Consider the following 26,056-nt stretch of genomic DNA (forward strand, 5'->3'; position numbering starts at 1 on the left):
TGTCAGGAGTTAGTGTAGCAACTCTCCCTTCTCTCCATCCAGCTTCGTGCCACTTAGGATGCCACAACCGTCGGCATTTCTCCTGCAAGAGGGAAGCAAGCAGTTAATTAGGGGTAGTTGCTGCGTGCTGCAGCCCCTGAGCTTGGGGGGGAGTGGGAATGACCTTTGCAGCGGCTCGCTTGTGGCACCTCGGCCCCCCGCTGACCCAGAGGGCGTTTTGGGTGCCCCCGCGCAGGTCCCTACCATCGGGTGCGTGGTGCCAGGGCTGGCACAGGTGCGCGTGGGTGGGCACCATGCAGACGCGGCAGACGTGGCAGCCGGGGGTGTGGCGGAGGACGAGGTGAGCTGGGGCCCCCTCCCCGGCCAGGGGACACACGGGGCAGCGCGCCGTGTCGCTGTGGACAAGGGAGAGGTGCAGCCGGTCGGCGCAGGAAGAGCAGACGGGACCCCGTGGGCTGCGGAGAGAGAGCCAAGGGTGAGCCCCGACGGGCTCGTGTCGGAAAGTGCTCCTTGCCAAGCAACACCACACAGGCTCCGGCGCCCAGGAAAGCGACTTTCGTTAAAGATCTCAAAGATGTTAACTTTTTAAACCCAAACAAGCAGAGACTCACAAGTGTAGAACTGAAACAGCTCCTCCAGGGTTACGGTAATAGCAAGGAGCAGCATGAAATAAATGATTGGTAAAAGATGTTCATACTTGCAAAAGCTAAGGCAGGCGGATGCACACCTCGAACCATGTTTATTTTAACCAAATATTTATTTGAATTTTCTGCTGTCGATGATGACTCTGTTAAGGAAGCTTTGTGGGCCTGATGGAGCACAAGACTCGCATGGGCAGGTGTCAAAACTTAAACTGAACGTACAGCATCACTTGCTCCGTGCCAAACAAACTAACCACGCCTGGAGATGGAACAAGCACTCGGCAGGGACGTGAACAGAAGACCCACGCTGCAGCATCTCCTACAGCACTGGGGCTCTTCACTGCGTGACCAAAACCAAAGCTGCATCGTGGGCCAAAGAAGACACGAGGCTGAGCCAAGCGAGGACAGCAGGGAAACCGCACAATCGTTGCCCGAATAAACCTCACACCAGTTTCACTTCTTTGCACACAAGCAGGCACCACGCTCTTCCCCTGACACAGAGCTATAAGCAAGCAGAACCAACATTTACACACTCCACCTTTTTTTTTTTTAAGTTAAGCGGTTAACTCAGTTTTGAGGACACTGGGCGCACACCGTGGTGCCCGCTGCTGCGAGGAGCTGCCGGCACCGGCCGCACCGCACTCACCCCTCGTCATGCCAGCAGGGCACCCCCGGCCGCTCCCCGGGCATCGCAGGATGGCTTTCGCACTGGTCAAGGTGGGCGCGCAGCCAGCTCTCACAGGTGGGGCAGATGTGGTGGCTGCTGTGGAGAAGCACCATTGAGGACATCCATCGAGTCTCTCTAAGGAGACCCAATAATCACCTATGAAGTTGGGCATCTCCAGCTTCCCTGGTACTGAGGAACCATGCCAAGCAGGATGAAGACCTGCCTTGGGCTGCAGACCCAACAGGGAATGAGCTCTATCACAAACCCCCTTCGCTTTGCTGAAATGCATGAGATATTTCTATGCCTCTTCTAAACTGCTTCATGAATCCACGTGCTCTTTACAGCTAGACCCCCACTTCCCAACCTCACCTTAGCAAACCTGCAAACCCAGTTCCACTTCAGGTCAGTGTTGCTCTCCCAGAGCAAGGAGGGAAGCAGGGTGGGCTCTGTATCGGCTCCGGGCATCACCACGTACGGCGTGACTGCCAGAGAGCCACACAAGTTAAAAAATAGGAGAAACCCGTGCACGTGCTGAATATGCCTTTTAAAAGCACTGGAAGAACAAAAATTGCCCGGAGCTCCTTTCTTTTAGGGGCAAAAAAGCAGAGAGATTAGTGTTTTAAAAGTGATTAAACACTGCAATACCCAGCACAGTATGGAGACAGGAAAGAAGTGGGAACAAACAAGGAGGTGCAGAATACCCTCATTCCCTCCTCAAACTGAATAAACACAGTTCTGCTCTACTCTGAAACGATTTTTATTCAAGCCCACCGTGGCACCTGTGTATTTTTAAGTGGAAGACAGACCTTTTGTGATCCATGGGCTGCTCTGCCTCGATCCGCTTGGGAACAGCTTCTCCTGCGCCGTCACCCCTCAGCACACCAGGGCTGAATTCAGAGAAAAGAGAGGTGACAGCCTGAACCCCCCCGAACGCATGGCTGTCCCAGAATGACCAGCGCCCTGTGGAACCACTTTTTTCTCTAAATAGTAAATACTTCCTACTATTAAAACTGGACTTAAAGGAACCAATGGAATTCAAACTGCAAAATCTGCTCTGTCCATGTATAGATGCTTTTTGCCCGGTGAGAAGCGCCCCTTTCCCCCTGTTTTTTGCTTTACGTGGATCCGTGTTTTACATGGCCATGGTACCTTGTCCCTGCAGGGCTCTGGCTCTCCCCACCGCCGATGCTGGGGACGCAGTAGGTGCGCGGTGCGCCGGGCTGGGCGCGCAGCCAGTCCTCGCAGGTGGCACAGCCGTGGCGCGCGGGCTCGGCGCGGGGGGCCACGGCGGCGTGGAGCCGTTCTTCGCAGGTGGGACACACGTGACAACTCGTCGTGTGGCTGCGGACGAGAGAGACGGGGGGAATAATCCTTCCTGCCGAGCTCCGAGAGCAGCCAGTGAACACCAGACCCTCCCGTGAAGCACCCGGTGCCTCTTGGGCGAGCGGCGTGGCCAGCGCAGAGGCAGAGGGGTTGGCATTTCAGAGTCGAAAACTGCACAAAGATGTGCCGTACCGGTGTGCTACGGCGAGGTTTGTAGCCAGAAATAACACCGGGGAGATCCGTGGGTATAGTTGGAAGAGTGGCACGAGATTTTGGGCGGACGAACGAGCAAACCTACCAGAAATAGGAATGCCATGGCACGGGCACAGGCTGCTTCTCGTCACCCATTATCTTTGTGTGCGGCGGTGGATCCCTTCCCTTCGCCTCGTGCTTTTGTAAACGCACGGTATTGTAAGAGCTGAAGAGCCAGAAAGGAGAAAATTCATAGAATATAAAGCGACTTAGCAACGTGGTACGAAAGTTCTAACCACGCAAATGTATACTGAAGGTCATTACCAGCACTCAGAGCTTAAAAGGAAATACCCAGTTATCCTTAGGGAAAGTTATAATTGATGAGGGGCAGCTGAGGCTCACTTACTGTTTTTTATTCTCTTTCCATCTCATCACAAGCCCAGCTAGAATTCCAAGGGCTACTAGGAGAACTAACAAACAAAGAAGCAAAAAAAAATTTAAAAATAAACAACACGTTTGGTATGTAATTTAATACTGCAGTTTGGTAAAAGACTGGCAGCAAAATTCTCTGCTCGGGGGCTGACTGTCACCACGCAGAGGGTCCCGCTCAGCCACAACAATGCAAACCCCCTCTGTGCCTCTGGAGCACAGAACCCACTGCGAAGCGCGGTGCCGTGCTGATCTTAAGGGTGGGATCCTCATTTGCCTAGTGCTTTATGGACTGCACCTGTTTGTTTTGTATTTTAAACACACTCACCATTTTTAGTACTCGATCTCTTTTGCAACAAGGATGTTCCAAGCTTTACTAATCTCTTTTTTTTTTTTTCCTAATGTCTGCCACGGCCTTTTAAAGCAACTTTATCAATTAAAGAGCGACAGGCTGTGCAGTTTTTGGTTGGCTTCTTACACTGCCTTCTTTGGCTTCTCCCATTTCATCCTCGATTGATGTAACCTTTAATACTAAGACACAGCCAGTCCATCCCATTGCTTGCAATGCTGCTGCATTACCCAGCAGCAGAGAACCCCTGAGCCCTGAGCAGAGACCCTCACTACTGGGGGCAGTGAAATGAATACCCCAAAACCACTGACTCCAGGTATTTAAGAGCAAACAGCAGCTTTGGGTTAGGAAAGTATATTTTCAATTTTAAACTACTTACCAATGCAACTAGGGATGAGGATACTTGCTAGAGAAGAAAATAAAGAAATTGATGTTAAAAAACCAAAGCCAGCAATGCTGATAACTAAACAGGGAAGTTCCTGAGTCTATGCCCACAGAAAAACATTATTCAAACCCAGATAACCATAACACTGCTGAGAAGACAAAACGCTATAAAACAATCTGTCATTAAGTACTACACACATCATTTATGCTTTTTTGAGTCCCTCACCCCACTCCTTGCCACCAAGAAAGCTGAGGTCCATAGCTCCAGGCTACCTCCACCCTTAACAATGTCCAAATACAGTCAAGATAATGTCAGTGGTTTCTACTGAGCTGCTCAGCTGTATGAAAGGAGATTCCAGCACCAAAAATCCTACCAAAAATCATGTCAGCTAAGGAGTCACTCAGCTGGGAGCGGAGAGAAAAGGAGATTAGACCAGGGAATAAAGCTGTGTGAAGCCCTGAGAAACTGGAAGATGGACCCACCAAAAGAAATGAAGGTGGCACAATGAGAGCAGAAATCCAACGGCTCGTGAAGCCACAGGCACACAACGTGGGTGCAATTATAGCAATTAAAATGAGCCTGAGGCAGAAAACCTCTCCAGGACTCTTACCTAGCCAGTAAGGGTTCTCTGCTATCTTCTCTTCCACGGTTTGGTTTATCACTGCTGTGGTGCTAACTAGAGAGAGAGAAAAAATAAAGGAAACCCACTCAAAATTACATTTTACATGATTCTCTGTTTATACATAATATAGAAAATACTTCAGTGAGGAGTAAATGTGGCATGGGCAGGTGGCCTCTGACCTGTCTGCCTGTGGCTACGACAGTGAGAGCTGTGGGAGAGTCACACGAGGACCTCCTGGTGACACTACCAGCCTTACGGAGAGCGGGCAGTCTGCTGTCCCTCTTGGCTTTACTGCCCGCCTGTTGCTGGACACTGGATATAAATCCATTCCGAGGCTTAGTCCACGAGCTTTGCAGTTACTGATACACTTTGTGTTTTGTTTATTAAAATTCTGCCTGTTTCTCTCGAAGGGAAAAATGTAAAACTGCACACGACTGTGCTCGTGTTGTTCTTCAGCACAGCCTGGCATCTGGCAGAGCACAGACCTGCTGACCATCACTGCTGCACGCAGGTGCTGCTCCCCTGGAAAAAACCCTACGGGAACACCCATCCAGGCTGGGGCCCTTCCCTCTCTGAGAGAAGGGAATTAGGACTAATTAACTACACAGCAAGAAAAACTACTCAAGAACAGGCTGATTATCCAGCAGCGCTTACCTCTGCACTCGGGAGGAGGCCCACTCCAGATGCCATCGACGCTGTTCTCCATTGTACAACGAAGAGTTTCATTTCCCACCAGCTGGAGCCCAGGGTCACACGTGTACATCACGACCGAGTTGTACGGGAACCCCTCCATACCGTTGCCACTGTGCTTCCCATCGGGAATAGCGGGAGGCGGAGGACAAAAAATAGCTAGGGGAGAAAAAGAGAAGAGTTCAGGAGGTGAACAGAATAGTGAATAGTTCAGAATTAAAGAATGGGTTGGGTTGGAAGGGACCTTCAAGATCATCCAGTTCCAAACCCCCTGCCATGGGCAGGGACACCTTCCACTACACCAGGTTGCTCAAAGCCCCATCCAACCTGGCCTTGAACACTTCCAGGGATGGGGCATCCACAGCTTCTCTGGGCAACCTGTGCCAGTGCCTCACCGCCCTCAGAGGGAAGAATTTCTTCCTTAGATCTAATAAAAATCTCCCCTCTTTCAGTTTAAAGCCATTGCCCCTTGTCCTTTCCAGTCAAGCACTGGACAACTTCACTTACCCCAACAAGCTGGAAGTTGACTCCAGGCAACTTCATCTCCGCTTAGGGAACACCAGATGAAAGGTGATGCTCCCTTTAACGTGTACCTGCAGGGGTAAAAGGCACATCAGCAAATCAGTTTGTCATCACCAACCAAGAACATGTCACCCCACAGAGGTGCCCAGGACGGGACAGGCAGAGTCCCTTGTCCTTGCGTGCACACCAGTGACTCTGGCCAGGTGACGGGGATGCCGTGGGCAGCTGCCTTCACACTCACCCACGGTTACAAACAATATCTGCTTTTCCACCGAACAGATGATCGTTTGCAGTAACTCTGCCATGTTCTGGATTTGGCGGAATACCACAAGATTTCCCTAAAAAAGAATAAGATTATCCTTAGGACACTACGAGGACAGGGTAAAAACCCACAGACATACTTTTCACAACAGTATGCCAATGTCAAATCAGGCATCTGATGGTATTTCATGCTAAATGTCATTAAAAAACCCCAATCCTTAAATACAAATCAGACGTGGCACTCCGAACACAGCGCTACGGATGCAGCTGTGGGAGGATGTTGGAGAAAATGAAATGAGATGGAGACACTCACTCTGACACAGCTGGGGAACTTCTGACCATGTTAAATTGTCAAGACAAGTGCTGGTGAGGAGCTGGCCTGTGGTATTCTTATAGCCTGGGCGGCAAATGTACCTCACCGTGGTACCAACAGCATAAAAATTCTGGATTTCATCTTCCGGTAATATTCTGGCGAAACGCAGACGTAGCGGGCCCGGACAACTACCTACCAACAAGGAACACAACCAAAGTGTGCACTTACACGGCAAAAATAACAGCATTTTGCATTCAACTATGGATAAATATAAATCCAAGTGATAACGCAAATCCCCAGTGCCAAACCTTCCCCCTCGGTTAACTCTTGCATCAGCAGCAGCTGTGCCAGCACTTTGCCACCACGGTCCTGCCCCTCTCCTCTGCTTCCCCAAGCGATTGATGATCGATGGTGCACAAGCACCAGCACACGGCTCCAATGGACTCAGCAGAATTAGGAAGAAGGGACAGCACGAGATTCTCTGACCAGCAACTCGATCGTGTGTCACTTCGGGTGAGGAAACACTCGAAACAGCAATTGCTAAAGCGGTACATATTTTCGCAAGCAGCACGCATCTCATTTCAGAGAAAGTGAAATACTTACGCCCACAAAACTCCTGGAGGTTGGACCACCTGGAGTTTGCAAGGCACTGCACGGTGTCCGAGAGCAAGGGGCGCTTCACGTAACCCGGCAGGCACCTGTACGTCACTCTGGAGCCAACACTGAAACTTCCCTGATGTTTAGCGTCTCCCAGGGGCTCTGCGTGGCTGACGTTTGGCAACGGCCCACAGCCACCTGCAGCAAAATAAACCAGGATTTAGTGGGGCTTCTACTAAAGCTCCCTGGGCAGGGCACAGCACAAAGGCACAAGCACGCAGGGGTCCACAGGAGAGCGTGGCACACGCACCCACGCCACGCACGGAGCACACACGGACATGGAGCGGACACGGAGCGCACATGAAGCACACACATACACTCACATGGAGAACACACACACGGAGCACACACAGAGCACACACACGGAGCACACACACGGAGCACACGCAAACATAGAGCACGCATGCAGCACAGGCACACGGAGTGCACACGGGCACACGCACACGGAGCGCACATGGAGTGCACACAGAACACACGTACACAAAGCACGCATGGAGCACACACACACGCAGCACACATGGAGCACCCATGCACGCAGAGCACACGCACGCACACGGAGCACACACACACGCACACAGAACACACATGGAGCACACATGCACACACGGAGCACACACGCACACAAAGCACACACACACATGCACATGGAGCACACACGGAGCACATGGAGCACACACGGAGCACATGGAGCACGCACAGAGCACACACACACGCACACGGAACACACATAGGGCACACACACAGAGCACACGCGAGGCATACACAGAACACGCACACAGAGCACACACGGAGCACACACGGGGCACACACAGGGCACACGCACACAGAGCACACACAGGGCACACACGGGGCACACACGCACACAGAGCACACACGGGGCACACACAGGGCACACACGGGGCACACACGCACACGGGGCACACACAGCACACACGGGGCACACACGCAGCACACGCCCCGACTGGCAGCCCTCACCGCACGCCCCCCCCATCCCTCCCCGTGGGCTCACCCCACGCCGCGGGCACCAGCAGCGGCAGCAGCGCGGGCAGCAGCGAGCGGCAGCGCCCGGTGCCCATCGCTGCCGCGGGGCGCCTGGAGCCGGGAGCGGAGCGGGAGGCCGAGCACCGCCCGCCCGGGGCGCGCCGGCGGGGGCTGCGGGGGGAGCGGGGCCGCCCCGGGGCCGCAGGGAGGGGCGGGCCGTGCTCAGCAGCACGCGTGGGGGCTGCGGGCGGCGGGAGGGGGCGGCTGCGGGGCTGCGGGCAGCGGCCTCAGCCGGGGGACGTGCAGCCAAAAGCGGCGCCGCTCCCGGTCCCCTCCCTGCGGTCTCAGCTCCGGGGAATTTTCTGAGGAAAGTCTTATCTGCGGCTGGGAGTGGGTTTGACGCACGCGGTTCTCCTCGGGGCTGCTCCGAGAGGCGTCCTTGGCATCCCGAGGAATGCAGCGCGGCTCTCAGCCACCCGCTGCCCCAGCCTCCCCATCACATCGTTTCTTCACACCTTCCGGCAAAGACACTCCTCGCTCCAAAGCTGTCAAGTCCCAAAGGAAAAGAAAAAAACCCCAACCAAGCAGGGCAGCGCAGGGGTCTTGCCAGCTTCAGCTGTGACCCCTGCAGCACGCCCCAAAGCCAGGAGGGGTAGAGACGGTCCCGTTCATCCTCCAGCACTGGCTCTGCTGCGTGCAGGGACGAGAGCTGCATCTTCATCAGCTGCCTCCTGCCCTCTCCGCCAGCGCCTGGCCCAGCCAGCCCAGCACAGCTCAGCAGGACCAGCCCCCTGCCAGGCCCCCAAACCATCTTCAAACGTCGCCTGCCCATCCCCAGGAAGGGACCTCCATGGAGAGAGGTTTCTCTGCAAGAATGGAGGAGAGGGCGTTCCTCCAGCCCAAGGGGTGCATGGGGGACCAGAGGGGTGTAGATCAGCCCCACTTTGAAGCTGCTAATTGAGCTGCTTCTGTTAACACCTACGCACAAAACAACACAGCGAGGATACCAGCATTTCCACTGTAACCCTCCCAGTTCGACACAAGACTCTTCAACAAGATGCTGAGTTGCCCACAGAGGCTCAGGGACGTCCTCGGGCTCTGCCGGGCACAGGAGTAGTTTGCCTCGGCTCCATGCCCGCATGGGACAGCAGAGCTGCTTGCAGGGGTTGCAGGAAGAGCCAAAGGAAAAGTTGTGGCTGTATTTGCTGTCCCGTCCAGCTCTGCTGAGCAGCGCTGCCAGTAAGGGACATGTGTCACCCCACCCCGAGGAAAGGGCAGCCAGCAGCAGCCTGCCGGGACCTTCCTGCCTCCCTCTCTCTGCCTTTGTTATCCAGGAAACAGTGATGTTTTCACTGAGAAGCTCAAAGTCATACTTTTTACTTTTTTTTTTCCCCCTACTTTATTTCTTTTTCCAACACATTCGCGATGAGGCCAGGAGGTGTTTTCTTAAGGGAGGAGTCAAGCAGCCTGGGTAATGTATTTGTTTAAAATACTTACTTGTGAACATGTTGGCAAATTAAATGGAGATGTCTCGGCCACCTATTTTTACAGGTCACTGGCCACCTGAGGTCTGAATTGGGATGGTGGTTGCATAATGCAAAAGGAGGTTGCTAACTGGAAAATAAATGCTTTAAATGCTGGGGAATTCTCTTTTAATAGCTTACAGGAGTGACCTCAGCGTGGGATAGGGAGATGTTGAAAAGTATTTGGCAAAGACTTCTGATAATGTCGAGTCTCCACAGGCAGTGGCTGGGTTCGCCGTACATCGGAACAACCAGCTGCTGCAGCTTCAACTGGGTGAAATCCCTTTGAACTGGGTGCTTTCCTACCTGAGGCCACGCAGAAGACATCTGTACCTGGCGAGACCATCAGGCTCAGACCAGCCCATCCCTCACCCTCTCTGCCACCACCTTTGCTGTCCTGTTTTGCCTGGCATTGCCCCAGCAACCGACTGGGCACCGAAACCTCCTGGGCAGGAGCTGCGGCAGCAGCTGAGCCCAGCGATAGTGGGTCTGCGCCTGCTCCCCTGGAGCTGCCGGGGTGACTCGCTTTATCTTGCTCCGACATCCCTTCCCGGCACCGCAGGAATCAGGCCAAGCAGATGGTGACGGCACAAACGCACACGTACAGAGAGAAGCTCCGTGCACCTCGCTGCCAGGCTCGGGCTGCAACAACGTGAAGTTTCCAGCAACACCAGCCAGCAAAAGCAGGGCTTGAGCTGCCAGAGGTGCTCTTGGCTTTCCACGGAAACCTGCCCTCGGCCCCCTGCCCGCTCCCACGCGCTCCTGCCATCCCCGTGCAGGGCAGCAGCCCGGGGTATCGCCCACAGCTCCCCACGCCTTTCGGGGACTGACACCCCGGGTCTGTGGGGTGGGGGAGCTGCAGCAGAGGGGCTAAATAGGATTAAGGGCTGGTATGCAGCGCTCCAACTTTCACTTTCAGACCACTTACTAGAAACACTCACATTCCCAAAGGTTACTGCATGGATTTTCTTTCTTTCGTTCTTTCCTTTTTTTTTTAAACCACGTTAAACTTGCATAGGAGGCCATTTAGGAAATAAAAAAGAGTGCTGATAAAGAACTGATTGAACAACAGATGTGACCGTTATCAAGATATTTCTAAAAGCTGATACCTTCCTGAAAAGAGCATAAAATATGAAAAGGGAACAGCAGGCAGCTGAATTCACAGGCTATTCTTTATAAACAATTACCATATATTACTAAATGTAAATAAAACGCCAGAAAGGCACCTAAACATAAGGCAATTAGCGTACTGTAAGATGGTAGGTAGCCAACAACATAAACCTGATATTTCCAGTTTCTCCATTGCAACATGGCAGCACTGGAGAGTATGTTTAGCAGTTACCTCTCTGTGTCTGCACGTAGTCGGAGTGCTCACAGCCTGCAGCCTTACAGAGCTGCCTTCCCCCGTCTGGAAGGCAGAAGTAGCTCCTTTACAACAGGAGATTAGTAGATACACAGACCACTCGTGGCTTTTATCTTTCTTGTAGGCTGAACAGAAATATAAACTGCAGAGAATTTATGCCTGATACAAAAAAAAGCTTATGCTAAAGAACGTGCTTAAAGTACCGAGGATATAAATATCAACATTTAATTTAGCGTGTGAAGTACTGTAATTTCTTAAAAGAAATGAGCACACAACTTTGCAAATCAGGCAAGTCACTATTTTGCTTTCAGCACCGCCCCGCTGGCAGCTTGCATGGGTGTATCTGCAACCGGACCGTGCTACAGCCAGAAATTCCTGCTGAGTGAAAGGAGCAGCTCAGCCCAGCACAGAGACTGGGGTGTTTTACAGCCTGTGCTGGGAGCCTCAGTATTTATGGTGCTTGTTGTGGCAGCAGGTCGGTGTTGCTAGAGAACGAGGAAACAGGCGGTTGTGGAAACACCGAGTCGGACGGGTTGTGACATACCCCGGCTCCGTCAGAAATTCTGCAGAAGGCCTGAGGGGTTTTGGGAAAACTGCAGCTTCCCACTCCCAGCCTGAAAAAAGGCTGATTGGATCAGTAGGGAGCAATAACTGAATTCAGGATGTTAGGAGGAAATTACTGAAAGAGAGAAAAACTCAGATGGCAGAAGCGAAGATGGGAATTAGCCAGCTCTGCTGCAAGCAATTTTCAATCAATTTCTTGGAACATGAAAACATATCGGAATTTTTTAAAATACATTTTGTACACGTACATGGGACAGACCTGCTCCAGCTTATTCTTTGTTTTAAAGCAAAGTGCAAGAGTCCTGACAAGTACAACCATTGCACGGGGCACTGCAGAAACAGAACACGGCGAAGGGTTTGCATGCTTTATGCTTCCAGTGCTATTTTTGTTTGAAAAGTTAACCCTCTATTTAGACAGGTGGGATCCCATTTAACTGCATCTCGTCTACATCTGCAGTGAGGTGGCAGGAGGAGCAGCACGTGCCAGTTGTCTCCACAATGATGCCAGGGAAGTGCAAATGCCTCCTCCCAGGGTGTCCACGGGGGTCCCTTCGTCACGGCGTTACTGGAGGAGGGCAGACCCATCACAAATAAACTGATTCAAAGCTACAGATAAATCTTCCCATGCACTTGCCATCACATTTCCCACGGGTCGTATATGCAGCCTGAGGGAAGGAAAAGTTTTTGAAAGATTTTTGAAAACCCACCCAGTTTGAGGCGACTTTTAACACCACACTTTAGAAAAGCCCAAACCAATTCCTCCTTCAAACACTAGAGGCTGTTTTCAGGCATTGTCTTGTTTTCCCCCATCTCATCCCTTGCTCCAACCTTCTGCCACGGAGGGGCTGCTTTTACAGGACCCGTGTTTTGGGATGGTGGAGCCAAGCTCCTGAAGTACAACGCAAAGTGGCGTTTCTCACGCGTTAGATCGTAACCAGCAGGAAGAGATTTTAAAATCAATCTTTGTTCTGAAGTTACATGGTCGAGCAAAAGTAAAAACTTTTAGGAAAACAAAAAAAGGACCAAGTTTTCCCCTTTCTTTCCATGTTGCAAGATTGATCTAGGATGCTTCTAGCCTTCATTCGTTCCTACCAAGGGCCCAGCATCGCCGAACTTCATCTCCTTTAAGGACTGCAAAGCCCTTCTTGGAGCCCTTTTTTTACACCAGTTTGACTGCAACATCTTTCCTACAGACACTTCCACAAGTGCCCAACCTCACAGCCCTGGTACCTTGCCTTTAACCTCACAAGTGGGATTCTTTGACTCCTTGTTTAGCAATCCAGACAAATACAATGGGGTTTCGGTCCCAGCCCGGCGATGCTGGCAGGTTGGAACTAACTCCATCTTTGAGAAACGATGCAGCAATGGGGAAAATCCCTCCTGGCCGTGCTGCACCTGCACAGGGACATTTCTGGACCTGGACTTAACCATCAGCCTCATCCAGGCTCCAGTGATGGAGTGAGACCTTCCAGTGGGTGTTTTGTCTTTATTACTTGTAATTAACAGACACTGTTTCCAACACAGCTGACACTCACCCTTTTTATGGGTAAAATAATCCTTTGCAACGGATGGGGAATCTGTTGTAGCAGCACTTCTGCCACGTCCAGCTTCTCCTGGCTGCCCACGATCTCGCTGGTGTGGAACAAGGTTAGTGTTAGTGCGTTGCCTCTCGCTGCCAGAGCAAGGACAGAAGGCCCAGTGCTCTTAAGGCTGCCTGGTACAAAGTTATCTGATTTGCTTTTCAATTTGGCAAAAAAAAGGAGTTAAACAAAATCTATAATAACACAAGGGCAAGGAAACAATTGATAAATTAAAATACATTTCATAGGAAGCAAAGCTTTTTTAAGAGGAGGAGGTTAATGCATTCAAACCTGAGCTTTGAACCAGATGCCCAAGGAGCAAAAAATACAAATTATACGGAGAAAACTTGTAGAAGAAAAGAACATGACAAAAAATAATATCACTCACTTCCACAAAATGATGCAACTTTAGACCATTTAAAGTTTTCAAAGCAGCCGGCTTGGGGGAGGATGCCAGAGATCCCCATGTACTTTGGAAGACACATGGATCCTTGGCTGGTCCCAGGAGAACGGTAATTTTGGGTTTTGTACAAAGGTACAACAAATCTGGACACTGAGGTAGCACAGCTCCTTGGCACTGGAGAGAAACACGGGAAAAAATGAAAGCTCCAGGTATAGGACTGTGAGTAACCGGGGAGTCCCATTGATGAGTTCCCCTGAACTCCAAACAAGTCCCCAGGACTGACCTGGTGTCCTGGAGAAAGAAGAACGAGAGAAAGAGTTGGTATTTTGGAGTGCCTTTTTATAAAGGCTGAGCTTCATTTCATACGTGGAAGCCTTCTTAGAGGGCTGGATGCCATTTCCACGGGAATCTGGAAAGAAAGAAAACCACAGAGTGAAATTCCTCAAATGGTTTTTTTCATAGAAATATGAAAAAGGAGCAAATCAAGTTGGGAAACACGAGACAATGTAGAATCATTTCAACTCACTTTGAGGAGCAGGACTCCTTTCCGTTCCTTTTGCTCCAAGTTTGGTGGACGTGCTTTTCTCTAGGGTATAAAGAACAAGCATTGCTGGGAGCACTGCCCTTTCCTGCACAGACCCTTCATTCCTTACTCACTCGAGCAGCACTGTGTTTTTTTTCTCTTTAAAATTGCAACATGACTTACACCAGACACGTCCTGAACTGAGCAATCACAGGATGTTAGCTGGTGCATACTAAACACCCAACTCGTAGTGAATACTGAACTCAGATGACACCACCTTTGCACTCAGGCACAGCTCCGCTCCAGACTCCGGTGGTTTTGTCCGTACTCGTACAACGGATGCTCACGTTTCCAACGAGCTGGAAGCCAGAGTCACAGCTGTAAGTCACTGTGGAGTTATACACATGTTCTTCTACACCTTCGCCATCGTGCTTTCCGTTGCTGATTTGAGGAGGTGAAGAGCAGGTGATTACTGCAGGGAAGAAGGTCGACATGAATATTGCTAAAAGCTTCAGTAGTAATGAAAATGGAAAATGTTTCCTGATTCCAGCTAAGGCTCTTGAAGACAATAAACTTTCTGGACAGCTGCAGAGAGGTGACCAGCACTGCCTTCTGTCTCCATTCTCTCTCTTGTTTGTGTAGTGTTTCTGTTGTCACATCTTTCTCCCTCTCACTCCAAGGGTCACAAAAAATAAACAGGCAACTTGTCATGCCCTGGCTTGTGGTTCCTTGAAATCTCATCCCACCACCTTCCCTGCAACCTGAAGTCATGAGAAAATATGTTGATCTTGTGGGAACAAAGCTGCTGAAATACAGTGTCAGCAGCAAAATGGGTATTTCTCAGCTGCAGCGTTGGTGACAGATCTGCCACATGATATCAACAAAAACAATGTGTGAAGGCAGGTTTAGACTAGAGGTTAGTATGCAGGATCTGGAGTGAAGTCAAAAGTAAGGTTGGATTGATCTTACATTCACAAGTTGGAAGTTTACTCCATTCAACATCGTTTCCTTTAAGCTGACACTGGATGAAATTATTCCCATCTAATTTGTACCTAAGTGAAAGTACACAAGAAAATAAAAACGTGTATAACTATCCAGAAACTGAGAACAATTTTTTTCCCTGATACCAGTATGACCAGTGGTGTAGAAAAGGCAGTTTCAAAGCAAGCAGACGTGCAGATACACGCTGGTTAACAGGAGAGCTCCTTCACCCCAGCCACCTCCAGTGCCACCTTTTCTCAGGATGCTGTTTTTGGGTGCTACAGCTGGAGCTGCTTTGCTAAAGTTTTGCCAGAAAAGCAAACAGCAGGATGCTGCTGGTGTACCTTCTGCTGGTCTCTGCAAATACTCAAACGTTTCCACTACACAGAGTGGGGACCAGTGAGGGGCAACGGGGATCTACGTTTCATTAAAGTGGCTTTTGGATCGGCTTGCTGGAAGCTAATACATCTTGTTCTGACAGCACCAACACCTTCTCCCATCCCTGAATTACATCCTCCTGCTCAAAAAAAAATTCACCGTTCGGACATGATTGATAGTATCTGATCTTGCATAGATGGATAACGTTATCCCTCCACTCTGATGTGTATTGCCAAGGACTAACTGAACCCCAGAAGGGTGGGACACGCTGTCATTTCCCCAGAGCCCATCCTAAGGGAATATCTGGAGAAAAAAAACTCTGTTACATTTGAAGCAGCTGCAAATACTGACAGAACAAGCCAGCTAGCTCCTGCTAGGGAGGGAGGAATGCTAGCCTGAGTCTCAACACTTCATTTTGCAAGTCAGTCTACTGCATATGGGCGCTGATTGAATGCACGCAGGAAGTGTGAGTCAGCTCACTGACCCATGGAAAGTGTGCTTCAGGGCAGTCTAGCTGAACATCATTAAGTTTTTAAAATTCAAGCATAACCCCTTTTTATTCAATATATCTCTAATATGTTAAATTGAAAAGTTTTAAGTAACCTATTCTGAAGTTCATAGTTGTAAACTGACAGTACAACCAGCTCTAATGGGATAGAAACGCTGGAGCGGTTACATTTCCTTCTGGATGACACTTGAAGGAAAAGGCAGCTATAAATTCAGACCCCAGTCCCTTCTCCAGAGCTGTGTCTTATTCCTTCCCAGCCCAAAGCTGTAATTCAAGTGGGAAAAGCAGCCCCACGCTCTGTACTTGGAGCAACACGTGGAATAGCTGCCCAGCCCGTGTCCACCAGCTCATTGCACCAGCCCGGGGTGTGTATTGCAGCACCAGCACTGGTGTACTGGAGCTCAGGGCATTGCCCCACCGCTCACCCGTCCTCGCAGAACACGCTCACTCGCGCACTGAACCGCAGGTCCGTGAGAGGGACCGTCCTGCCCCCGGGCAGCGCTCCGGGCTCGCCGCAGGATTTCCCTGCGGAGAACGAGGTCAGCGTTAGTGGCAACACGCAGCCATGGAGGAATAAAAAAGGTGAAATAAGGAACAGACTTGGAGGGTTGTACCCAAAGGTACCAAAGTGTTTTACTCCACACGTGTCACAGCTGAGCTGGCAGGAGCCAGGATCGGCCCTAGGGGAAGGTGGATCCCCGTAAGGGCTCCCTGCGGCAAACATCTCGCGGGAAAGGAGAGGAGAATATTTGCAGAGATATTTCCATCTTAACAGGCTGGCAGGAAGTTACTCAACTGTGCAAAAGGTGTTGCTGCCACATCATCAGTCTTAACGTGGATTTCACCAAGAAATATGCTCTGTCTGCATTTTAAGTTCAAAGTTAGAATTGCAAATTGGCCTTTGCCCTCTGCACGTGCCCTGTCCCGACGTGGACATATTTACTAACATGAAAATCAAACCAGATCCGTTCATGTCAGCAGAAAAAAGAAACAAAAAAAAGAGCATTATTGATACTCCTGCTGTTCAGTCCTAAATATTAAAGTCAAGGAGTATCCACCTACTTTTGTATGAAGGATGTAGCTGTTGGGATGACAATGACCCAGCTGCATTTCAGCATGAGGGCTGGAGCAGCTACCTGACCTGCTCTGAGCCCCACCACAGTTTTTTGGCAAAACAACAGACATACTCACTCCTGCACAGCTCAGCAGCTTCCGACCACTCCAGGTTTTCAAGGCACGTGCTGGTGGGGGAACTTTCCGAGGTGTTCTCGTAGCCAGGGCGGCAGACGTAGCTCACGTTGGTCCCAACAGGAAAGAAGTTCATCCTCTCGTCTGCCTCGGACAGGGCAGCAAACCGCAACCTGGTCGGGGCAGCACAGCTCCCTGGCAGTCAAGGAAAGGGCCTGAAAGATCTGCCAGCTGGGACACGCGCGGAATAAACCTTGGCATCACAGAAACGCTCCCGCTACGGCACTTTTGGAAAGCTCCTCACGTTCATCACGGGTTACTTCTGTTTTCCTACCAGGCAGCTGCTCCACCGAGCGCATCGTTTGCAAAGCACGGATGAAGATATGTTAACGGCACCGGCCAAGCTGGAGCAGCAGAGCGGAAGCCGCGGGATGCGCTCGAGCATCCTGGGCTCCGACCGACCCCATCCACAAAGGCACGGATCCCACACCCATCAGCAGCTCAGGGAAGCGGGAAGCTTGCAGGGAAGCGGAGGTGCCATCGCAGCCGTAAGGGGTGGAAATTTTCAGCCAAGCAAGAGACAGGGAGGGAGCCGTGTTTCAGAGAAAGGAGGTATTTACGGCCGCAGGGCTCGGGCAGCTTGGACCAGCGCGCGCCAGGCAGGCACTCCACCGTGTCCGACCTCCCGGGGATTTTGATGGCGCCTTCCACGCACGTGTACGTCACCCTGGATCCGACAGGGAAGCTGCTGGCGTGCTTATCGCTGGATGGTCTGGAGTAGGTCATGCGAGGTGGGGGCCCACAGTCACCTGTGGCAGGAGAAGACCTCCTCGGGTGAGGACCCTGTTCCCCGGCCCCTTCTGCAGCCCCAGCGAGCATCCCAGGAGGATGGCGGGCTGTGCCAGGCTTCTGGGCAACAGAGCTGCATCCGTGAGAGCATCAAGCAAATGGTCCCCAGGCTTGGGGGTGGTGGCACCACTCTCCCCAACACCTGAGCAGCAAGGTAGGACCTGGGCAGGTCTCGCTGGTCCTTCCCATGCATCCCATGCCCCCATACTCACTGCGAGCCACAGGCATGCCCAGGAGCCCCAGCAAGGCCAGGAGCAGTACGGGGTGGCCAGACCCCCGTGCCACAGTGGGTGTCCCGCAGCTCGGGGTTCCTGGGTGCTTCCCCTGTCCTGGTTCTCCAGACTTCATTGCAGCAATTTCTTTGCTCCTCTGTCAAGCACCGCTGGCTCCAAGGAGCTGTTTCTGAAGCTGGGAGGAGATGCAGCACGGCAGGCTCGGCCAAGCCTCTGGAGCAGTGGAAACCTTTCCAGAACACCCATGAAGCCAAACCCTCTGGCAAGGACACAGAGAGCAGACAGGGGTGGGTGACAACTGTCATCCACAGGCTCAGATAAAGCCTCCGGATCCTCCTGCCCCACCATAAGGGATGAGGGAATAACTCAATCCTTTTATTTGACCTGAGACTGGCAGCGAGCGCTGAGTAGCACAGTTTTACCTAAATCAGATGCTACCAGAGCAGAAAACATCCCCACCCAGCTCCAAGTTGTATCCAGGGTAGGAAAACACCTACTTCGCTATTCGCTGGCAGGTAACACAACACCGATCTTCCGTAAGCAGAGTTAGTGAAACAAAAACTTAAAGCATTTTCCTTTTTGTTTGCTTGTTAATTTTTTTCTTGATTGCCTGACTCATTTGTAATGAGGAACGGGTGTGAGCGAACACATCTGCGAACTGACTAACTCTGAAATATCCCGTCTGACATCAGTCAGGACTGTTCAAACACACTCCTGGATACACGCGGGACGTAACACCCAGCTCTTGTTCGTGTTTATGGGCTTTGAGCCTTGCACAGGTTGACAGGACACGTTCTGTTTGCAGCCCCCGCTGAGCTCATCGCGGGGGGGAGCGAGGTGTCACACCGGGGGGTGCAGCCCGGCTCTCCCTGTGGCACGGGGAGAACTGGAGAGGGTCTGAAAGTGCCTCTCGTTGCAGATCTCACCGGGATGTAGTGAAGCACAGGATGCAGCACGAAAGCATCTTTCTGTGTAAAGACAGGAGATGCCATCTCTTCCCTGGGCGTTGTGCTTTAGGCTCTAGTAACGCTTAAAGCAACTCATAAAAGCAGCATCTGGCAATGACACACCGCTGCAAATTGTGTGTGCAGGAGACAAGTGCTCCCCCCTGCCCCCCCTCTCCCAGGCAGCAGCCCACTGCTGTGCTGCACGGTGCCCGCAACCCCGCGCTGCCATGCCATGCCATGCCATGCCATGCCATGCCATGCCATGCCATGCCATGCCATGCCATGCCATGCCATGCCATGCCATGCCATGCCATGCCATGCCATGCCATGCCCACTGCAGCCCCCCAGTGCCCCGAGGACCAATCCAGGCTGCTGGGGCTCGGATCTCAATCAGAACAACCGCTGGACCACACTGCAAATCTGCCTGATTTACAGCCAGCGTGACAGATCACAAGACGCCCACGGTTACACCTGCATCTTTATTGTAATCCTGAGGGAAGGAAAAATTGCTGCACCACAGAGCTACGTAAACTGATCATCGTTTAGTAAGTCATAAGAACAATCTTTGCTGTCTGATTCTCTACACTTAAAACTTCCAACATCTATTCTTAGCATCTGCTTGCTGGAAACAGGGACATGGAAGATGACACCACCGCGGATATCTGCTGGGTACAGCGCTGGGCCAGGAACCTGTCGCCTGTTTTAAATCCAGGGATTGGGGAATAGAAGCCTTTACAAACACACTTCTTATATATAACTGCCCTTAACTAGATGAAAAGAAACCACGAGCTGGATGAACAGGAAATCGTGCAGCTGAACGCTCACTTCACTGCTGTTTCTAGATAGAAGCATGCTAATGCTGCGACAGGCTGAGTCTGGTACGGACAGAGGATGTGACATTGCACGAACCACCGGCTGGAAGATGACAGCAGAAGTACCTCCAGAGAGCCAGAGACTCATCTCAGCTGGAAGTTTCCTTCTGTGGACTCCAGCCCCCCTTCTCTCAGCTCAGCACAGTTTACGCAGTGACTCAAAGAAGCTCAATTTAATTTCTTACTGTGCTTCCTAAAATAAAACGTGCAACCACAGATCTGTTCAAAAGTGAACCAAGCTTGTCAGACTTCAGGTAAAAAAGAAAAACCCCTCTATGCTCTAGCATCTAGCATGGCAAAAGCAGTCTCCCATACATTGGTTATTGTTTCTCTGGCTATATGCAAGCAAGCATGAACCATGAAGTCACCGAGAGCCGCCTTATAGATGCTATGACTACATGAGCTGCATGTTCACCAAAAGTGATCGTGACAGGACTCACTAGTTCCAGTATTCCGATTCGAGTTTTAGTTTTTTAATCTCCATAAAGAGCTTTTGTATTTCCAGTAGAGTTTTCAGGTCTGCTATAGGCACGCCGCATTCAGAGACAGTTTTAATATGATGAATCTCTTCGCATACATCAGCATCACCTTCTTTCTTCTGTTAAAAAGTAAAACAGAACAAACAAATCCCAGAAAAAAAGCATGTAAGGTTGCCCTGCAGCAGATGGAGAGCCACCCACTCCTCAGCTCTGAGCCTCAACTTCTGTCCCATCTGCCGTGCGCTGTCCCAAGGCAATCTGCATCCCCCACTGGAGCCGTAAAGCAAAAAAGCTTCTAAGAAGTTCAAGCAGTTCTTTTTAAATATCAGAAATCAGGCAACACCCATTCAGGAGCTCAGCCAGACTGTGGTACTTACACACTTGGGCAGTGGTGTCCAGCTGCCATCAGGCAAGCATGTGGCTGTCCCAGGGTCTTCTAAAGACATGTCTCCGTTGTCTGAAAAGTCGTATCCATGAAGGCATTCAAAAGTAACGGTTGCATTTATTTGGTACCACGTTTTACTGTCCAAAGTGCTTTTCAGCCTTCCGTTGGCCACTTGTGGTTGTGGACAGAGAACTGAAAGGAAAACCCACAGCAGAAGGGTCATCATTGCATAGGCAGAAAAAAAACCCTAAGAAATTTGTGAAGACTGAGCCTGCGCAGGTGAACTTAAATCTAGGGAGCTGTGAAACCAGAAGTTAAAGCAAAGTTGACTTCCCCAGGCCCTTCAAGAGGTGGGGTGAAGGTCAGACCAGCCCTTGAGAGGTGTTAACACATTTGCTGTTTTCTAACAGCATCTCAATTCAGGTATCCCTTTGCAAGAGCCTGCAGATCAACGTTTGTCGGTAAGAACGTGCACTGAAGAGAAAGTCACTAACGATGGTGTCTCCTGACCTGTCCTAGAGCCTCCTTTGTACAGGACTGTCAAGAAAAGTTCAGCTATTGCCTGGCAAACATCAGCTGTTTCTTCTGCAAAGATGGGGGAGACGCTGGTGGAGCCCCAAGAACAGACCCAACCATGCAAACCTGCACCCCGACCTCTGCACAGTCACAGCAGCCGCTGGATCAGATCCTGGCTGGTACCCACCTGGCTGGCAGGTGGGCAGGGGAGGGTGCCAGGTGCTGTCGGCCAGGCACCGGCTCTCGGCATCGCCGCGCAGCACGAAGCCTTCGTCACAGGAGAACCGCACGGCCGCCCCGTAGGGAAAGGTGAACCTCTGCGGGGTCATCCTTCCCCTCTCGACTGCGGGCTTGGGGCATCGAACCACTGCGGGAAGAGAGCGGAGTGGGGAGTGGTGGGTTTGGCCGCTGCCCTTCCCCAAGGACAACGGGGAACGGGGCAGAGCTGCTCTTCCTGACCATCTGATGGCCATCAACGTAGGAGAGCCAGTCTCCTATTTCCACATGGATCATCCCCAGTCCAGAGTTGTTGAGCCTGCGAAGGAAGTGGGATCTCCCAGCAGCCCTGCTCGCATCCAGTCCCATTGTGCTGAAATCCCAAAATGTTGCACCCAGGTCCTGGCTTCAGTCTGGTCCCGTACAGGAGAAGCAACTCACCCCTGCACTCCGGGGCGGGTCCGCTCCACGTCAGGTTCACCCCATCGTCGGAGGTGCAGTAGATGGTGTCATCCCCAATAAGGGACAGACCCTCCACACACCTGTACTTTACTTGTACGCCATAGGTGAACGGATCTGGTCCAAAGCCAGAGTGCTGCCCGTTGGTGATTCGTGGAGGGGGACCACAAACTACAAGAGAATAGAGAAAGGAAAAATTAAGATTTTCTTCATTTGGTCAGAGAGACAGAGAAGTGCAGGGAAGTAACAGGAGAAGCCAGTTCCTGATATTTCTACTGAGGATTGCTCTCCTCAAAGTCCTCCTCTCTTCTTGACGGGTTTGGCTTTGGCTCTGCCAGTGTTCCCAGATTGGCCCAGCTAACCCTCCCAGCACGGCCCGGCCCTGGTACCTCAGCACGTGTCTCCATCCCCTCCCCTTCAGCCACCTTTCCATTATCTCTTTCTTTTTAACATGAGAAATGATCCTGCTTGTGAACAGGGTCAGGGAATTGTGAGTTTCGTAAACCCCTTGGCCAGTCCTCTGAGAAACAGGTGCGAGTCCCACTACTCGACATATTTAATCAAGAGCAGTTTTGATCGAGGACGAAAACATTCAAGCCACTTAATGCTGTGACTCAGACCCCTTCTCCTAACACCACCTTCTCCGAGAAGGGATGCTCAAACCACGCGATTTTCCCACCGCCGTTCCTACCCACTGCGGAGACGGGACTCGGGGCACCGCCGCCGCGCTCACCCTTGTCGCAGTGCGGCACGGGGGGCTTCCACGTCCCGTCGGACCAGCACTGGATCCTCCCGTTGCCCCTCAGCACGTAGCCGGGGTCACACCGCAGCTCCACGTAGTGCCCAAAGGTGTATTCGGCTTTCCTGGGGGTGATCTCTCTCCCGTGGTGGATAGCCGGGCTGGGACACTGCACCTCTGAGGAACACCAGCAGCAGAAAGAGCTTCCATGGTTTGGGTCAGGAGGGGAGAGCAGGAGATGTTTGCACGGGGGTGCTTTCCCACGGAGGTGACTTGCTGCCCCAGAGAACCTGTCCCGCAGCCTGTTAGTGCCGACGGACGTCTCTAAGCAGACCTGGCGCGCTCAGGGACGGTAATTATGTGATAACAGCCATTGCTCTTGCAATGCAGAATGATCTGAGCCCTGTGATTAGCTATAAATTGTGCTGAAGGGGCCATACGTTCCTGGCTGCATCGCTGCATCGTTATTTGAAAGGCTAAATGATCAGCACGAGCTGCAGCTATTTCTTTTCAGCCGTGGAACAGCAGAATTACTATTAGTGAGAGCCAAAGCACGGCACGATAAAGTCCTCTGGCCCAGCACCGCTAGCGGGTGTTTTGAAAACGATGTTATTTCCACGTCATTAAATTGATGCTTTGGTGGCAAAGCGAAGGAAGCAGCGTACTTACTCTGGCAAAGCTTTGGGATTACGGACCACGTGAAATTTTTAAGGCAAGTAGTTGTTGGAGACACTTCTGGGATCAAAGTGTATCCGGATCTGCAGAAGTAGGTCACGATTGTCCCGACTGGAAACTCGTGCTGAGGGTTTCGGTCCGCGTTGTTGACGGCAGGAGGGTAGGGACAGTGACCTGGTGCCAGAGCAAGGGACAACACGGGCCCTCAGAGCTGGGAGGTCTCCCCCACAGACCCCTGCCTTCGGGGAGCTCAGCCTGCCCCTGGGCAGGGGCACAAACCCCAGAAAGAAGCAAGAGACAGCAGTGACCCTGAGCATCCCTGTGGGGTGGGGGGGGGGTGAAGGGAAATGGAAAAAAATAGCGGTGACCAATTCACCAAATGATGTGAATCTAACAAGAGTCTTTACCCTTGTATGCTTTTGCACCTCACTGGGTGTACCCCGCAGTAAAGCAGGGCAGCCCAACAAGAGCAGCCCTGCCACGTTCCCCGGGGGCTGTGGAAGAGCAGAGGGGACTCCCACCACCAAACATCAGCCGCTCGCTGTGGTTCCCATCCTCCAGCCCCTCTCCAGCACACACCACGTGTGCTCCTAGTGAAATACAAGCAGGCAATCACATGCAGGAGACAAAGTAAGGAGAAACGGGATCTGTGCATACCTAGGGTGCAGGCGGGCACCCGTGGGTACCATCTGCCGCTGCCCAGGCACCGCACGATGGTGGTGGCTCCCACGGGGATGTAGCCGGCGTCGCACTCGAGCTTGGCCGTGCTGCCATAGGTGAAGTTCTCTGCGAGATGCAGCTGCCCGTGGGTGATATCTGGGACGGGACACTCAGCCTCTGTGGATCACCAGACAAACGGGGCTTTTCAGGGGAATTCTTACCGAATTCAGCCACGGTGACCAACCGTCACTGCCCCTCCAGCTGGCACGTATGAGAAGAAGCAGCAGTTTAACAAACGCAGTGATTGAGGTAGAGAGATTGGGGGTCAATAACTGTGCTTGAGCAGCTGTCATCATCAGGCCTCCAAAGATGTAGCATTTCCATGGCACACAATCAAAAAGCTCTTTCTGCCCTTTCCTGGCAGCACCAGCTCTGGCAGACGGCAGTACCACTCACCTGTGTGCTCAGGAGTGGGGTGACTCCAGGGTGCTGGCACCCCATCTCCAGCTTCACAATGAACAAGTGTTTCTCCAACCACCACGTAACTTCTATCACACACGAACATCACTGATGTTCCAACAAAAATCTTTTTTGTCCAGCTGCCCTCTCTCCCATGAGAAATATTTTGGGCCGGGTCACAAACAGTAATAACAGAGAAAACTAAACTAAAGGCAGCTGTTACTGGGATTTCCTCATGCCTTACAGTAGATGCTGGCAGGTCACCACGACACAACACGCCTCTGTTAAACACATACTCGGTTCACACCCTGGTACAGCAGCAACCCGGGCACCATCACACCTGCACTGTGCCAGGGCAGCGCTGGCGATGCCTCTGACACCCATACCCATGGAAAGATTGTCTCTGTACTCATGTGTCTTCCCCAGGCCCCAGCTTTGGTGCTGGGACATGGGTATTAGGTATTATATTTGGGTTGGGACAACAGACTTCTGAGAACCACTGTGAATTAAAAAAAAAAAAAGAAAGAAAAGAAAAAGAAAATGGGTGTAAAGGCAGTGCTGGGTGCTGGGCCAGGGGGCAGCAGGTGCCTCTGCAGATGCTGTGTGCACTGGGGAAGTTTCTCAAAAGGTCTGCTTTTAAAGGAACTGTCAACTTCTAGGCAGAAACTGCAAGTTATTCCCCTTCCTAGAGACACTGACCCATCAGCAGTGCCCCTTCTCCTGGGCTGAAGCCAGCTGCGGGGTGCAGGATGATGCACCAGCCACCTGCAGCATGTCTGTAGGCTGCCTCAGGGCTTCAGCATCAACCATGGCATCAACCCACTACCACCTACACTGCTAACTATGACCCTTTTGATTAAACAGTAAAAAATATTCCATGTCTAATTGACTCTCCCCGTCTTACCACCATCCCCATCCTGAGCCCCAGACCGTAAGAACAGCCTCCGACCCTGGGAACAACTTCTCAGCTTCCAGACAGGTGATTGAGGCCGATGGTGTCATACTCCCTGCGACACAAGTTCTGAACCCCAGACCAGGAGAAGTTCTGCAGATGAGACCTGGTCCCAGGCTGTCCCAGGGACACACTCAAAGCCTCTGAGCCAGCCACCCTTAACACTGGTCCCAGGAGGGATCCGTACCCCAATGTAAGACACTTGAAAAGCATTGGGAATTCAGTGGCTCTTTGCAAGTATCTTTGCAAGCCACTGAGCCCAGATCATCCTTACAAGAACAGCAGGCACAGAACGAGGTTGGCAGTGGCTTCAGCCAGAGGAAGGTCTCCTGCTGAATTTTCCTAACCCGATCATGACACACTGGATCCGCGAGCAAAGCTGAGCCCCAGAAGCAAAGCAAACGAGCAGGGGTGCGACACTCACCAAGACTCCCAGCCAGCTGCAGCACCAGCACCACCGCTGCCAGGAGCCGCCCCGGCCAGCGCAGGCACCCCGGCATGGCGTGGGGAGCTCTGGACCAGCGCTGCAGGATGGCAAGAGCCTCTCCCTGCCGACAGCCCGCTGGGGAAGC

At 51.8% G+C, this 26,056-nt stretch overlaps 3 protein-coding genes across 3 annotated transcripts; all 3 read right to left on the reverse strand.

Moving 5' to 3' along the window:
- Positions 1-19: 19 nt before the first annotated feature.
- Positions 20-8,127, reverse strand: LOC104371548 (uncharacterized). Its single transcript, XM_086627372.1, has 15 exons — positions 8,061-8,127; positions 6,998-7,189; positions 6,395-6,586; positions 6,062-6,158; positions 5,806-5,891; positions 5,263-5,457; positions 4,597-4,662; positions 3,981-4,007; positions 3,230-3,293; positions 2,930-3,049; positions 2,458-2,649; positions 2,115-2,195; positions 1,288-1,404; positions 244-455; positions 20-82 (listed from the first exon to the last, which is right to left on the reverse strand). Exons 1-15 carry the CDS (start codon positions 8,125-8,127, stop codon positions 54-56), a joined length of 1,737 nt encoding a protein of 578 aa, XP_086483498.1. The 3' UTR covers positions 20-53.
- A 3,876-nt stretch (positions 8,128-12,003) lies between these two features.
- On the reverse strand, positions 12,004-18,240 carry LOC104382638 (complement decay-accelerating factor). Its single transcript, XM_086627380.1, has 11 exons — positions 18,105-18,240; positions 17,664-17,852; positions 17,047-17,238; positions 16,281-16,380; positions 14,958-15,040; positions 14,266-14,460; positions 13,992-14,051; positions 13,749-13,874; positions 13,451-13,639; positions 13,018-13,114; positions 12,004-12,147 (listed from the first exon to the last, which is right to left on the reverse strand). Exons 1-10 carry the CDS (start codon positions 18,238-18,240, stop codon positions 13,023-13,025), a joined length of 1,362 nt encoding a protein of 453 aa, XP_086483506.1. The 3' UTR covers positions 12,004-12,147; positions 13,018-13,022.
- Positions 18,241-19,648: 1,408 nt separating this feature from the next.
- LOC104382637 (zona pellucida sperm-binding protein 3 receptor) lies at positions 19,649-25,984 on the reverse strand. Its single transcript, XM_086627379.1, has 8 exons — positions 25,909-25,984; positions 24,071-24,250; positions 23,408-23,587; positions 22,733-22,915; positions 21,982-22,170; positions 21,512-21,691; positions 20,801-21,000; positions 19,649-20,542 (listed from the first exon to the last, which is right to left on the reverse strand). Exons 1-8 carry the CDS (start codon positions 25,982-25,984, stop codon positions 20,384-20,386), a joined length of 1,347 nt encoding a protein of 448 aa, XP_086483505.1. The 3' UTR covers positions 19,649-20,383.
- Between the last annotated feature and the right edge of the window lie 72 nt (positions 25,985-26,056).

Source organism: Tauraco erythrolophus, chromosome 27 (genome assembly GCF_009769465.1).
Source record: "Tauraco erythrolophus isolate bTauEry1 chromosome 27, bTauEry1.pri, whole genome shotgun sequence".
In the NCBI taxonomy this organism is placed as follows: Eukaryota; Metazoa; Chordata; class Aves; order Musophagiformes; family Musophagidae; genus Tauraco; species Tauraco erythrolophus.

What these genes read in the sequence shown, in the direction of transcription:
- LOC104371548 (XM_086627372.1), bottom strand. Translation starts at nt 8,127, where the DNA reads ATGGGCACCGGGCGCTGCCGCTCGCTGCTGCCCGCGCTGCTGCCGCTG. An exon ending in CCATGGCATTCCTATTTCTG is followed by an intron (nt 2,650 to 2,929) that starts GTAGGTTTGCTC and finishes TCTCGTCCGCAG; the next exon opens with CCACACGACGAGTTGTCACG. An exon ending in CAGAGCCCTGCAGGGACAAG is followed by an intron (nt 2,196 to 2,457) that starts GTACCATGGCCA and finishes CTCTGAATTCAG; the next exon opens with CCCTGGTGTGCTGAGGGGTG.
- LOC104382638 (XM_086627380.1), bottom strand. Translation starts at nt 18,240, where the DNA reads ATGAAGTCTGGAGAACCAGGACAGGGGAAGCACCCAGGAACCCCGAGC. An exon ending in GCTGCCCGAGCCCTGCGGCC is followed by an intron (nt 17,239 to 17,663) that starts GTAAATACCTCC and finishes CTTGACTGCCAG; the next exon opens with GGAGCTGTGCTGCCCCGACC. An exon ending in TTCTTTCTCCAGGACACCAG is followed by an intron (nt 13,640 to 13,748) that starts GTCAGTCCTGGG and finishes GTTTCTCTCCAG; the next exon opens with TGCCAAGGAGCTGTGCTACC.
- LOC104382637 (XM_086627379.1), bottom strand. Translation starts at nt 25,984, where the DNA reads ATGCCGGGGTGCCTGCGCTGGCCGGGGCGGCTCCTGGCAGCGGTGGTG. An exon ending in AATCCCAAAGCTTTGCCAGA is followed by an intron (nt 22,916 to 23,407) that starts GTAAGTACGCTG and finishes GGTGTTCCTCAG; the next exon opens with AGGTGCAGTGTCCCAGCCCG. An exon ending in CGTGCCGCACTGCGACAAGG is followed by an intron (nt 22,171 to 22,732) that starts GTGAGCGCGGCG and finishes ATTCTCTTGTAG; the next exon opens with TTTGTGGTCCCCCTCCACGA.